At 47.0% G+C, this 14,828-nt stretch overlaps 1 protein-coding gene across 2 annotated transcripts in view; it reads right to left on the minus strand.

Moving 5' to 3' along the window:
* The window catches only part of Zfat (zinc finger and AT-hook domain containing), a 170,288-nt gene extending 156,187 nt beyond the window's left edge, over positions 1–14,101 (minus strand). For both annotated transcript variants that reach the window (XM_057792636.1, XM_057792634.1), the window contains exon 1: positions 13,952–14,101. In XM_057792636.1, coding sequence (XP_057648619.1) covers positions 13,952–13,970 — 19 coding nt within the window. In that variant the 5' untranslated portion in view covers positions 13,971–14,101. The remainder of the gene's footprint in view (positions 1–13,951) is intronic.
* Positions 14,102–14,828: the final 727 nt, after the last annotated feature.

Raw genomic sequence — 14,828 nt, forward strand, 5'->3', positions numbered from 1 at the left:
GCAGGACCCCTGCATCCTCCAGCAGGACCCTGCACCCTCCAGCAGGGCCCCTGTACCTCCAGCAGGACCCTGCACCCTCCAGCAGGACCCTGCACCCTCCAGCAGGACCCTGCACCCTCCAGCATGACAAGACCCCTATACACTCCAACAGTATCCCCACACCCTCCAGCAGGATGCCCGCTCCCTTTAGCAGGACCCCTGTACCCTCAGTCCAGCGGGACAAGGAAGAAGTGTTTCAGAAGGCCAACAAAGCACAGAGGAAGGGCAGGACTCTGAAGGAGGGGCAGACAGGCCATATACACCCACTGTCCTGTTTAGTGCCATTTCCTCTTCTGGCTTGATGTTCAAGAGTAAATCAGTTTGTTCCCAAGTGGCTCAGACACTGTGGTTGTCACAGGACAGCGCTCTGTCCCCTCCACATGTATGCAGTCTGTAGACACACTTCTTCTTAGGAGAGGGACCCAACCTCTAGCCTGATCTGGCCTGACTCAACCCATTTCTATGTAGGCAACATTTCCAATCAACAAACCTGAACCTAGCATGCATTGTGGACAAGCTGAGTAGGAGGAGCTTGCTAGTTAGACAATCCACTGAGGAAACTCAGACTTGTAAGTGACCACCTGCCAGGCAGGATGGACTCCACAGATCCCTCGTTCCTCTGGCATATTAGGAACTGTCTCTAAAGATGGTCCTGTCTGTGGGACACTGGCAAGGGTGAGTGAGAGGTGCACTCCACAGACACGTGAGGAACCACACCCACTCCAGCTCAGGCACAAAGAGAAGGCCCAGTGCTTTGTCTCCACAAGCACTGCCAAATCAAACAGGAGTCGCCACAGGTGGTACTTTAAACTTCTAGAAGCCACATTAAAATAAAATGAAGTACACACAAGACGACTTTTAACAACACACTTTATTTACCTGAGTACACCTACAACAGCATCCACCCTGCAGTCCAGTTTCAAAAGCCCCATAAGGAAATCCATCCTTTTTGTACCAATTCTTCAAACTCGAGAATCTTTGTCGCCTACATCCTGGCTCGAGCTAGAAACAAACCCAATATGCACTCACACTGTTTCCAGAACCAGGAATGTCTGTCACTGCATGTCAGAGTCATGGCAGACACATCCCCTCCAGGAGGCTGGGACATAGTCTCTACCATTCAAAAGTCTTTGAAGATCAGTGAGTTAGGACAGTGGAGATGCAGAGGTAGCAAGCTGGAAATACAGACCGTGAAATTACCACAGTGTTAGTCACAGTCTGCAGGGAAAGGCAGGTGACAGAGGGACGTGTTCATTTATTACTGTCACAATCAAAAAGGATAATGGCCTGGGTAGAAGCTGGAGGCAGATGTGGGAAACATGCTAATTCAAATTCATATTGTAAATGTCTGCTTTACTTAGTATAAAAGCCTGAGATTGGTCTTACTTATTAAGTGCCCAGGGTCTCAAAATTAATTCCAGGAATAAGAACTGCCCTTTAATATTCAGACATCACTAAGGTCTTTTGCAACTCCAGAGGAGAACTTTAAATTTAAGAAAAACAAGAAGGGAAAGAAGCTTCCAAGTCACCACCCACCCACCCACCTACCCTCAGCTCACCCAAATGATCCAGCTCCTCTTCCTGAAGACAAAATATGAAATAAGTTTTAGATCTATTCTCTAAACAGCTGTTCTGTGGCTCTTACATTCAGTGGCTTCCTAATTCCGTATTTAATGAATGCTTGGGACGTATCACATCCTCTGCCAGGCACAATTAGAAATGAGGAAGATGCAGGCCTCCCTCCAGGAACACAAATGAGCCACTGCAGTTGTCAGTGCTGTTCTCTGGGACTCTGTGGACTATTGCCATTGGGGGAGAAGGGGCGGGGTGCTCAACTACAGTCCTGTAAGGTCAGACAGCCCTCACACACACACACACACACACACACACCAGCGTCACTCTGCAGGGCAGCTGCCACCTACTTTTATGCCAGTGGGAACCTCAGAGAGTCAGGCCCTCGCCCCAAAGGCTCCTGGGAGCACTACCCCAAGAAGACACTGGCAGCCCAGCCCTCTCACAGTTCAGGGCTGTGAGGACGCAAGTGGGCAATGAGAACTCTGGCCGGGGCAGCTAACTCCAACTCAGGCACCTCCACAGAGGGCGAGACACAGCGTACCTGCTCCCTGTCTATCAAATCTGCTCATGGATTCAAGACCTGTTCTTGAAGTCTCAGACTCAGCCTTGTTCTCACAGAGAGGTTTTTGGGAACATTTTCATCTGGTTTTCCAGAGTTCCCTATGCCCTACTTACTGGCTTGGTAGGACAACCACAACTTATAACAGCAGATTTAGTGGTGGGCTTATCTGTTTTCCCTGATATAAGCTCTTAAAACATTAATAGCATGCAATTTAAAATGTAGTTTAAGTCCTGAAAATAGAAATGTTAAGCATTACCAAAGACATTCCCTCTGCTCAGAGCAATGCTGTACTTCCTCTGTGGTGAGGGCAGGATACTTCCCGTCTTCACCTGAGGACCCTGAGACCAGGAACCAAGGCTCTCCTAACTCCTAACTCCAAGCAAAACAGGCAGGACCCTGAGCTGAATAAGAAGTTGAGGCTCAGGAGGACGACCCTAATCCCAGGAGTGAAGAAAACAATGACAGCCGGCCCCATAGGAATATTTGCAGTGTCTAGATGATAGATTAAAGGAATTCATATGAGATGGAGGCCAAGTGCTTGGATAGGAGATGCTCACTGAAGGCCAGCAGAGCCTAGCTCAAAGATAAAGCCTTAGTTCTATTCCAATGCCACCCAGGGCTTCTGTGCCTTTCCTAGAGACACACCCTATCCCCAATTCTCTGCAGGTCTCCATGTTTACAACTCAAAAAGAAGAAGAAAAAGTAAAAAGAAAAATTTGCCCTCTCACTGAAATACAAGGAATATATTGTCCCAAAAAAATCATATATTCAATACAAATAAATAAACATGTATAGGAACCCTACAGTGAAATCAAGAAGACATAAGTGATCTGTTCACATTTTACAGGAATGTGTGTAACTGCACTGAACAGGAGGAGAGGCAAGATGATCCAGAGAGACTTTGGAGAGTGGAATCTGCACCAAGGGTTCAAGCTGTAGAGGAAAAACCTCAGATTAAGGAAGGAGCTCTGTCAGCAGATACTCTTCACAGAGACACAGGTTTGAGATTCAGAAAGTCCTTAGTGTATTCTAGAGAGGAACTGGCAACCAGGCATGCTGTGGGTTCAAGAAAGTTTCTTTCTACCAGGAAAGGGACATATGAATGTGCCATGTAAGGAGAAAACATTAACTTGGAATTGTAAAGTTCTCTATAAAATCAACAACCTTGCATATAAAAATATAGATGGAATGTGGATGAGCAAAGATACATTATATACTATACATATAAAGAAACACCCATTTCCTAGCTGTGTATACAGAGAGGGTTGACACACCAAGGCCCATAGTGACATCCCCAGTCTTCAGCTTCCAAAACCATGCTCCACTACAAGAAACCAGGTCTCCTGGGAAAAACATCGGGTCCCAGACCTGAAAGAAGGAAGAGACAGGATAAACCCATAATGAGGTGCTCAAGAAAAAGTAGACATATTAGAAGGACACAAGGTTTGGGAGCTTCAAACAGCCCAAACAGGTAATGTGAGCATCAGAAAAAACAATGAGAAAGGATTATAAATCACTGTCTAAATTAAGAGTCCATGAGTCTCCAGTAACATAATTCAGTCAGTGAAAAGAAGACTTTCTTGGCCATGGAGAATGAATGCTCACTACTATGGTGATCCCTCAATAACACAAGCCTACATGCAAACACCAATTGTTAGCCCTAAATTCAGTGTTTATATTCTGGTGTAGTTCATACTATGTGGGGGGGGGCAACTCTGTAAGAGCAGAAGAAACCATTGAGCAAACATTGTAATGACTGACATTGGCAACAATCATCAATGGAAATGTGGGTAGAGAAAGAAGGTTTGAGGAATGAGGTGTAACATGGCAAACAAAAGCTCAACATATTTGCCCTGGGGTATTTAATGACAAAGGGAAAATTGGTAGCCTCAAGACAATGACCCCCCTCAAGCACGCAGCATCAGTGGCAAGGAGATGACTGAAGATCATGGGACCACAGAGAGCAGTGCTGAGAACACCACATTATTCCTGTGGTGATTGCAAAAAGTGCACAGCCAGGATCTGATTGTAATGAAGCACTGTGCAGAGTAAAGGAAGGCTAAGCCTGCAAAACGAATGGCCACCCACCTCAAATACCAATGCCATAAAACAGAGGTGGAGAAACAGCTCCTGCCCGGCAATGTGGTATTCCCCCCCTGTATGCTGTAAATACTATTGGTTAATAAAGAAACTGTCTTAGGCCTGCGCAGGGCAAAATAGAGGTAGGAGGGGGAAACTAAACTGAATGCTGGGAGAAAGAAGACTGAGTCAGCAGAAGCCATGTAACCCCACCAGAGACAGACACCGGATGTAACATTAACCTAGTGAGCCACAGCCTCATGGCAATACACAGATGAATAGAGATGGGTTAATTTAAGATATGAGTTAGCCAGAAATATGCTTAAGCTATTGGCCAAACAGTATTGCAAATAATGTGGGTTTTGTGTGATTATTTTGGGTCTGGACAGCCAGGAAATGAACAAGAGGCCTCATACAACAAATTGGTATGCCACTGACAAGCTGGACACCGAGGACACCTGCTTCTTCCTGCAGCCAGTCCCTCCTGGCATGGTCTCTGACATCTGAAAAAGTCCTCAGCTGGTTTTTCTCAGTGGCTGCTAAGACTCCTGGGTTTCTCCATGGAAGTGAAGGAAATACTCTTCCAGCAGTCCCTGCTCCTGTAGATTGTGGGGATGACAAGTGGCAGGGCTGTCCCTAGAGTTGGCAAGAAAGCCCTCCTGCAGTAGGAGGAAGGATAATGCAGATACCTTAGCAGCACCTAAGAAACCAGCAAGTTCCAGAGAGATGGAGTAGAAAACCAATAGGTCTGAAGGGAAGCTATTTCCTAAAATGCACTTGTAAATTTAAAGGAGGGGTTGGAGGAGTAGCCCTAAGCCCATATGCCAAGCTCTTCTACAGAGAACAGAACAGAAAGGTGGCGACGCCACTACCCTTCCCACCATACACAAGGAAATACTGCCTCTTCATCTACATTTCCCTGGTGCTGCTCCGGAAACATGGAGCCTTCCTTATGCAATCTGAATAGGTCACAGGATGTGGTTTGGGGTCAGCAAAAGTAATATACAAATCCTGCTTTGGCCACTGCTACTGGTAGCAGCATGTGACCCGAACTTTCTGTCCTTCGGGCTGTAAATCAAAGACAATATCCTATTATTAGAATTGCAGTTACAGTGGGAAAAGCAACAGCAATAGGGGTTGCATGTGCGCACACACACACACACACACACACCAAATTTAAAAAAATAATAACCTCTTTGCTGTTGAAGAACACGGGTGCTGGATTGGAGTAACACCAGGGAAAGCTAGTGCCCAACTGTGAGAGTTGAGCAGTCTATAGGCTCCTCTGGGCTCTCATGGCTGAATAAAATAGACAAACACAGCAGTGGATTCCAGGACAGATCAAGCACCACAGGCTGACTAGGCATAAGAATTTCCAAGGCCACAAGAGAACACTTCCCTGAGGAGCAGCTACTGGTATCAGTGAACCACTTCACCTGATTGCATTCTTCAGAGCCCAGAGTTCTCAGAGAATGGTGCACGCAGCTCTAAATTTACAGCAGTGCAAATTGGGGCTCAAAAGTGTTCCGAGAACTGTCACACACGGGGGCTGGATCAGAAAGCCAGGTCTCCTGGCCTGTAAGATACTCTTATCTCCCAAGGTCTACAGTCCCTCAGTAGTCAACCTAGCAAAACTAGTGAGAAAGCCAGAAGCTTCCTGGGTAGATGGGGTGCAAAGACTATAAACAGAACCTTGGCGGATGTCTATCTTAACAGACTAAAGGCTGCCCAGTAGCTCTGCCAATGGATGGAGCTGGAGGCAGGGCAGGGACAGGTAGTACACACGTACAAAGACAACACATAGAGACTAAGTGTTCAACTCTTGACTGTCACTGTTTCACTCCCAGAGAAGCACTGGCCAAGCAGTTGGATATGCAGAGGCCACTCCATATCCTTCCCCTGCTAGGTCCCTCTAGATTGGTTTTTCAGCTTAGACATCACCCTAGAGGCTTTCCTGAGCCCCTCTCCAACTCAGTAGACAGTGATCACCTTCTGCATCCCCCACCTTACCCTCTGCACTCCGAGAACCACCTGTGAACCACTGCACTACTAGCTGAACTTCAACACAGGACAGGGAATTGAAGCTGCTGCTACCAGTCATGACAATGAACACTTCCTCACCCTACCCAGTCCTTTTCTCTGCCAATTCCTACCAGAGTCTGACATCTTGAACTCACTCATGATCTTCTGGGCCCAACAACTTGAGCAGGCCTACCTCTCCAGCTCTGCCATCTTCAGCAAGCAAATAATAGCAAAGCAACCACATTCTTTTTTCTTTAATGGGCATGGTAAAATACGCATAGCATAAACTTTAGCATCAAACACTTTTAAGTGTCCAGGTCGGGACACTGGGTACATTCATCCTGGTGTGCAGACATCTCCAGAAATGTTTCATCTTCCCAAGCAGAACCTCTGTTCCCATCACAAACCAATTCCTCATGTTCCCTCCTCCCAATCCTAAAAACTACCACTAATCATTCACCAATCAGAAATCAAAATGCTTCAGGGATAAAAGTGGATATGTACTAAACATGTATAGACTTTTTTCCCCTTGTTACTAGTTCCTAGAAAAACATCAAGTAGTTGATCTAGTTTGCTTCAATGTTACTGTAATAAAACACTGACCAAAGCAAGTTGGGGGAGAAAGGGGTTTATTTGGCTTACAGGTTACAGTCTATCTAGCATCAGGGGAAGCCAAGGCAGGAACCTGTAGCAAGAACTGAAGCAAAGATCGTGGAAAAAATGCTGCTTACTGCTTGTTTCCATGGCTTACTCTTCTGTTGTTGTACAACCCAGGACCATCCGCTCAGGGGCTGAACTGCCCACAGTGGGCTGCGTTCTCCCACATCAATCATTAGTCAAGAAATGCACCCATGGAGAGGCCAATCTGATGGAAGCAGTTCCTCAATTAAGGTTCCTTCCTCCTAGGTGACTCTAGTCTGTGTTGAATTGACAGAAACTAGCCAGTTCACTACTTAATAACATTAGCACTGTGTTAATTTTAAGCAATCTACACATGCTATAAAGCTTACATAAGAATGTTTCTACAAACCAGGCGATGGTGGCGCATGCCTTTAATCCCAGCACTCAGGAGCAGAGGCAGGTGGATCTCTGTGAGTTCGAGACCAGCCTGGTCTACAGAGCTAGTTCCAGGACAGGCTCCAAAGCCACAGAGAAACCCTGTCTCAAAAAAAAAAAAAAAAATACTGCACCATTTTATATCTGGTACTTGAGTGTGCACAGATTTTGATATCACTGAAGGTTGGTCTGGGAATCAATCTTGTTCATGGATACCAAAAGACAGATTTGTCTTCATAATCTTCTGCCCATTTAAAAAATGTTTGTCTATAATCTGTATGTTGTGAGTTCCTTGAACACAAGCCCTTGACCACATACACACACACACAGAGACAGACAGACAGATACAGAGAGACAGAGAGAAAAGACACATAACAGGGATAATCATCTCCATAGAGTACTATGGAGGCAAAACTATGGGTTACTCAGAAGTTCAGGCCTCTGGCGCACTAGAAGCAGTCATTGGATACTGTAGACATAAGTCACAAAACAATCCCACACCAGTTTGGAATTATGATTAATAAAAGGGTTATTTATTTAAGGGGAAAACTTACAGATCACTGACCTGCAAGAGAGAGCACAGGGCTACTGCTGCTTTTTAAAGCAAAAGAGACCACGCCCAAGTGGGCTGGTATCTTAAAGGGTATTGGCTGAAGGAGCGGAAGGAGCTCGCACAGCAGGATACTGGCGTGACAATTTGGCAGGCGCTGCCTTCATGCAATCATCCCTCCCAGCTCAAGCTTCTCCAGGTCACTAGGTCTAAAGAGAACTGAAGCCAAGTCAACTGGCCCAGGCCCCGATTCTGGAACTTGACAAGATTTCACAATATCTAGGATGAGCCTCTTCAGGGGGTTAGGGAGCCGACATGGATCTCATCCTGCTGGGCACCCTGTTCTGAAGCTCTCCCCGGAAAGAGCCTGGTGACTCCCAATTGCAGAGCAGAGACAATAAACCCACTGTTCTGAGCTTTTGTGAAAAGATGTGAAACAGCTGGCTAAGCAGGTCTACGGAATGGTGATTATTACCAGGTCCATTTTACTTGCCATGACTGCGTGATTTAATAAAGGCCGCTGTACCACACACAGTGATTTACAATTTCAATTACACATCAAATTTCCAAGGATACTGTCAAAATCCATAAGATGGGAAGAGGAAAGGAAGGGAAGCAAAAGACGGATAATAGCAGAGAATAAAGGGAATGCACTGAGTGCCTGATTTTCCCCCCACGGAACTTTTATACCACATGGCCCAGTGCTTTTTCTGGGACCATTTTCACACGAGACCGTGACAGGACTTTAATATGAAATGTCCCCATAGGCTCACGTGTTTGAACAGTTGGTCCCCAGCTGGTGGCACTGTTCAGAGAAGTTGTGGAACATCTGAACACAGGGACTGGATGACAGATGGAAGACCACAAGGCTAGGGCTTATGGTTGATAAGGGAGGCCCTGTTTGGCCAAGGTGTGTTTGCTTCCTGATCCACTGAGTTGTAACCAGTAAAATGCAAGCTTCTTAGAAGCCCAGCTGCCATGCCTCTCTGCAAGAAACTAAGCACTAAAATAAATCCTTCCCTGAGCTGCTTCTGTCAGTTAACTAGTCACAGCAGCAGCAGCAGCAGCAGCAGCAGCAGCAGCAGCAGCAGCAGCCAGGTCACTAAAATGTGTCGATGATGCTCAGCACGATCTCTCCCCTGCTCACCTTCAGCAGGCTCACTCCAGGTCAGGACCCGAGTCCAAGAGCCCCTGAAAGCTCCTAACCAAGAAGCCACAGGTCAAAAATCATTGAACATAACATTCTAGCCCAGAGTGTAAGAATACTCAATACAGCTTTGTTAATAGTGATTAAAAACTGGAAACATGCACTTGGCAGCATGCTTTAATCCCAGCACTGAGAGAGCAGAGGCAGAAGGATTCCTATGAGTTCAAGGCTAGCATGGTCTACATAGTGAGTTCCAGGCCAGCAAACCTACACAGTGAGACCCTTTTCAAAAAACGAAAACAAGCAGACAAAAGAACTCAAACGTGGAAACATTAGAACAGCCCAGGTATTTATTAAGAGAGAAACATGCAAGCAAACTGTGGTGGTTTCCAGGCACTAGAATACTATAAAGCAATAAAAACAAAAAACAATAACAAAAAAAACTAGATTTATGAAACTTTATGCAGAGTTAAAAAAAGGAAAGATACAAAAGAATTATGTGACATCCTACAAAAGACAAATGTAATTTATGAAGACAAGACTTGGGGGTTTGGGGGTTGAAGGATAAACACTGGATGTGAAGGGGCAAAAGAGAACTTGTCTAGGATAATTAAAAAAAAAAAAAGCCAATGTATCATAGGGCTGAGGTATACCTGAGTACTGGCTATACAAAAGAGCAGCGTGTTTCTGTGTATTAAATCACAAATACAAAACGCCTCCTGCAAGGCACTAAAGAGCCATTCCCAGGTCGGCAGGTCAGCAGACATTGTTCTCCTAGTTCTCAAGGTTTTCATGCCAAACTCCCAACAGTACCCACTCCTCAATCTCTGTATCACAGGTCTTCAGTCCTAATGCCCCTGCTCCAATCACAATGCACAGAACACATCTGCTGTGATGTGAACAAAACTTCTCAAAAGAGCTTGTATCTGGCTATAAATGAAAGCAGAGACTGACTGGCTGATTAGAATTTCAGCACTTCCTAGAGACTGGAATGTTGCAGGTCCAGAAACCTTACCTTGGGCTAAGTTCTTTCCCCGCCTTCCTTGACCCCCTACACACACACACACACACACACACACACACAACACACACACCTCTGTCAGAACTAATATCTGTAACCTTTTAGAATCTATTGACTTAGCAGGCAACTAGCTGCTACCAATCCAAAAGCTCAGAATGTCAACAGATAGCTTTTGAGCCTATAGAAAAGGCTCTCTCTTCTTAATAACCCGCCTCTCTGATGTACACACCATGTAGTCTAAACTTACTTTGATATATGACTTTCTCTGTTCTGCAAAACTATAAAAACTCCATGAAACCCCTTCCACATTGGAACATGGAATTTGGAGTGACCAAAATCTGTACTCCCAGGCCAGGGTCACTCAAAATAACTCCAGAATAACTATCTCTTATTCCTTTAAAAATGAGAGCTTTGGCTTCTGTGTCACTCCTGTCTTGACACCCACCTATTCCCTCTTCTAGACCCAACCCCATGCTTCAAGAAGCCCTCCCAGAATCCCTCCATGGAGCCTACTGACATCGTCAATATTCAGGGCTTCCATCTATCAAGGCTCCTTACAACTTTGCCTAAAGGAAGTGCTTTTTCACTGCTAGGTCTATGTGACACCCTCAAGAGGGAAGGGCCCGGCCACAGTTGAGAAAACATCTGAGGGCTAGGGATCCTGCTGCTAAAGAGAAAAAACAGCCATGAGAAATGGTGGCAGCTCATGAAGGCCCATTGGCAGCAATGAAGCAATATGGACACCAAGAATCTGACCAGCTGGAGACCTCAAGAAAATGGGGCCCAAGTGGTTGCAGACACCACGAACTCCCTATGCTCCTTGGCTCCAGGTCCATCCCTCACTGTGGGACAATGCTACCTTCCTACCCAGAGGGCCAGAAGCACTGTCCACCATCCTCTGAAGTCAAGTCCCCACCTACTCATTTTGTCTCTGTCCAGACAGGTTGGAACACAAAGGCCAGAGTGTTGTAATGCCAGTTGTCTTCACAGAGCTAAAGGAATGAGAATACTCTAGACCAATGGGCAAGGATTCATCTGCACTGTCAGGTTTGTCAAACAACTAGTAAAGACAGCCCAAGTCAAGCCCACTGAGGCGTCTGTCAGCAGGTGAATGAAGACAAGGTGTAATGAGCACACACAATGGTGTGACTCTGCCTTCAAAAAAGGAGGAAACGTGGGACTGAAACAAGGACCTCACGGATGTATAGTGAACAGAGTGCAGTTTCCAGAAGCTGCAGGAATATGGGAGGCGGGGCATGGGCCAAGGGTGCAAAGCCTCTATTAGCGAAATTTCGCTGTCTGTGTGATTTGCTACTTATCACAGGGACTAGCAGAAGCAATATGGTTTTCACTTCAAAATCACTAAAAGAATACATTTCAAATGTTCTCATCTCGAGAAATGATCGACACTTGAGGTGACAGACTGGACTAAGTATGCACAGCTGTAATTGTCAACTTAGATTTTTTTAGGATTTTAAAAAGAACAAAGATGGGCTGGAGAGATGGCTCAGAGGTTGGGAGCATTGCCTGCTCTTCCAAGGGTCCTGAGTTCAATTCCCGGCAACCACATGGTGGCTCACAACCATCTGTAATGGGGTCTGGTGCCCTCTTCCGGCCTGCAGGCATGCACACAGACAGAGTATTGTATACATAATAAGTAAATAAATAAATATTTAAAAAAAAAAAAAGAACAAAGACAAGTCCACTACTCAACTTTAAGGCCCTGTTGTACATTAATATGCCAAGCATTATCTTTTCATAAGCAAATTAATTAGTCTTTATATTTTATGTTCTTTTTTTAAAAGCCAACTTCGAATCTATGATAGATTTCTAGTATGTTCACTTTTCTTCACTCAAAAATTGCTTTTTTCCTTTTTTAGAAAAAAATTCATAATCGTGCTTGGCATGGTGGTGCATGCCTTCTGTCTCAAAAGAAAATCATAATCAAATTCTACCCCACCTTTCCGTTCACAAACACTTCCCAAGACACGTGAATGGTGACAGTGTGTTGTAATGAACGCCACTTGGAGTGCCACCAACATGCACAAGGTAGAGGCACAACATGTGGCCCTGCGCAAGTACAATTCAATGGCTGGGATCTCAGGCCTCAGTAAGCTCAAGAGCAGATCTCCTCAGCAAGGCCTGAGCTCTTACAAGCACTGTACGGTGACAGCCCCTGGAAGAAATACCTGCCCTTGGAAAGTTACACAGGGAAAGCTGAACAGCATAAACAGGTGACAAGGGGCAAACATTACTCTAGGCTAAATCCTCCTCAATTAAACTGGCCCATCGTGATACAGAGGTTTTCAGAGGCAGCACACATAAAACATCTATAAAAAGGAAATGCAATTAGGAGAACCTGTTTAAGACACCAGATTCTGACGAGGCCCGGCCAGAGCAGCCACTAAATTCTACTTAGGGACAGCTATGTCAATTACAAGGTGTGAGGAGAAAACAGAAACCTTTGCACCAGCAGAAACAAATGAGAGGCCATGAAAAGGAGACCAAGACAGAAAGCAGCTCTAACTGGGCCAATGACCACTGCGCTTGTTTGCCACCCAAAGTTGCCTTCCATCCCCTCATCTAGGGCTCGGCCTCTCCTGAGCTAAAGGACACCAAAATGGGAACTTTCCCAGAAAAGGGCTGCCCACGAGTTAACAGAAGTACATTTTGTTCAAACTATGTCCCTCCTTGGTCATATAACACATGCTCAGGGCTTGTTTTGTGTCTCTTTGACCTGTGTGCACTCTGCAGCACCAACAGACACTATTCTAGATGCTTCCACAGACAAAGTGACAGATTCTGAAGATAAGACAGGAAACAGGCAGTAGGGGAGGATAAGCACCAGAGACTTTATTTTTCTGTTTCTTAGGGACACGGGCTCAGCAGAAAACCACACTGACAGGCAGGAGTAACCAGACAGCTCCTACACTGTTCTTCAATATACCGTGGCCCCCACTAAAAGTCTGTCAGAGTTCCAGGGGGCGGTGGCAAAGGCCAAGCAAACATACAATTCACATTCTATCCCAAGCTGAAGATGTCTGATATCTTTAAGCCTCAGCTGCTAGGAATCTGACCTCTCTCAACTTTTCTGTTCTTCAGTAATGACCAGCAATTAAGAGCAACTAGGAGAACTTAGCAGCGACCCTGGAAGTCAGAGTCTAAGAGTCGAAATTGGTGTCAATCACACGCCAGGGACCCCGAAGCTCAAGATTAGGTGGGGGGAGAGGGGCATCAAGGGTTAAGTGGGAAGTCCACCCTTCCAATCAGTCCATCCAAGGAAGCTGCTTCTGGCTAGAATGCCAGAGGACTGACTTCATGGAGGGTGTTGACTGGGAGCCACTTCATTTAAGAGCATGGGGGCAATGCCCTACAGAGCTGGGCCAAAGACAGAAGGTAAATTATTTCTTGCGTGGGGCAGGATCATCCAAGGTAACGCCAATCTCCCTCATTTACTGCTTCAAGGGTCACTAGGAAACTTCCCCTGAGAAGGCTGCCCTTCAAAACGTCCTGGCTAAGAACACAGAGTCGATAAGAAGGCGTCTACGAAGCTCAAACAGCTAGAGGAAACGGGATTCGAACACCCGCCCAACTAGGCGTCTGCGGCTCGGGCGAGCGCCCTAGCACCGCCCCACTGTCCTGGAGACGGCCCGCACGCGCTCGCCCTGCACTCCCCTCATTTGCCCTCCACTAGTTCCCTCTTTTTCTTTCCTCTGCGGCAGGATAAAGCCAGCGACTGAACGTGAGCCGCAGAGCACTGCGACGTCCGCGCTCCGCCCGTGCGCGGATCCCTCCGCCGCCCCGAGCCTGCGCGCGGCCTCCCCACAGCACACCACGAGTGGTTTCCCGCGCCGCGCCCCACCCCCACCCCGTAGCGCCCCAACCCCCATCCCTGCTCACCTGCCGCCGGCGTCTCCATGGCAACGCCCCCACGGCGGAGGGAAAAAAAAGCCTCGGGCTCTTCCCGGCTCCCTCCCGGGCCAAGCGAGAAGGCCGGACACCCTGAGGAAACTTCGCTCTTTATTTTTTAATTTTTTTAGGGAAAGAGCCGGAGAGGTTATGGCGAATCTGCGGCATCCAACATGGCGGATGGAGTCTTCGACCTCCTCCCCCACGGGGATCCGACGCCTGCGTAGCGACGTCTGCCACGGGGCACCGCCCTCGGCACCCAAGGCGCACTGCGCATGCTCGCGGCTGGCGAAGGAGCCCGCGTCCGCTCCCGGCGGCCCCCGCGGTGTTTTGAGCCACGCCCGGGAAGGGACGCGGTGATCCGGGAACGTGGGTGCCGGTGTTTGGGAACGTCCTGAATCCGCCAGGGCCGCCGGGGACGAGCGGGCAGGCTTGTTCGCTTTTTCGCGCGCTAGCTTTCCCTGGCTCAGTTCCCTAACTCGCACGTGGAGTTGGCTGCAGCTTGCAGCCGCGATGTTGTCCCCGAGACGCCCTGCCTAGGTGTGGCTGGCACCGGTTGGCTGGGCGTGCCGTCTCACGTGAGGGTGCGGCTCCCCGCTAGATCTCCGGAAGAGCCCGGTTGGACGGGTGCAGGCCTCGCAACATCGTTTCCTTGGCCGCTTAGTGACCGCCTTTCCTTTTTTTCATATTAAGAGATTAGACTCCCTCCCCGCCCCCTCTGCAAGCTGTAGGAAGTGTCTGTCCCAAATAACTTTAGTAGAATCTGTTCCTACTAACGTTGAAGTCGCTTATCTCTTCTTAGCATTCCAAACTGGGAATGAGTTTAAATTGGCGAGTAAACATGTATATAATACTAACAATCTCACTT

Source organism: Chionomys nivalis, chromosome 17, assembly GCF_950005125.1.
Source record: "Chionomys nivalis chromosome 17, mChiNiv1.1, whole genome shotgun sequence".
Lineage (NCBI taxonomy): Eukaryota > Metazoa > Chordata > Mammalia > Rodentia > Cricetidae > Chionomys > Chionomys nivalis.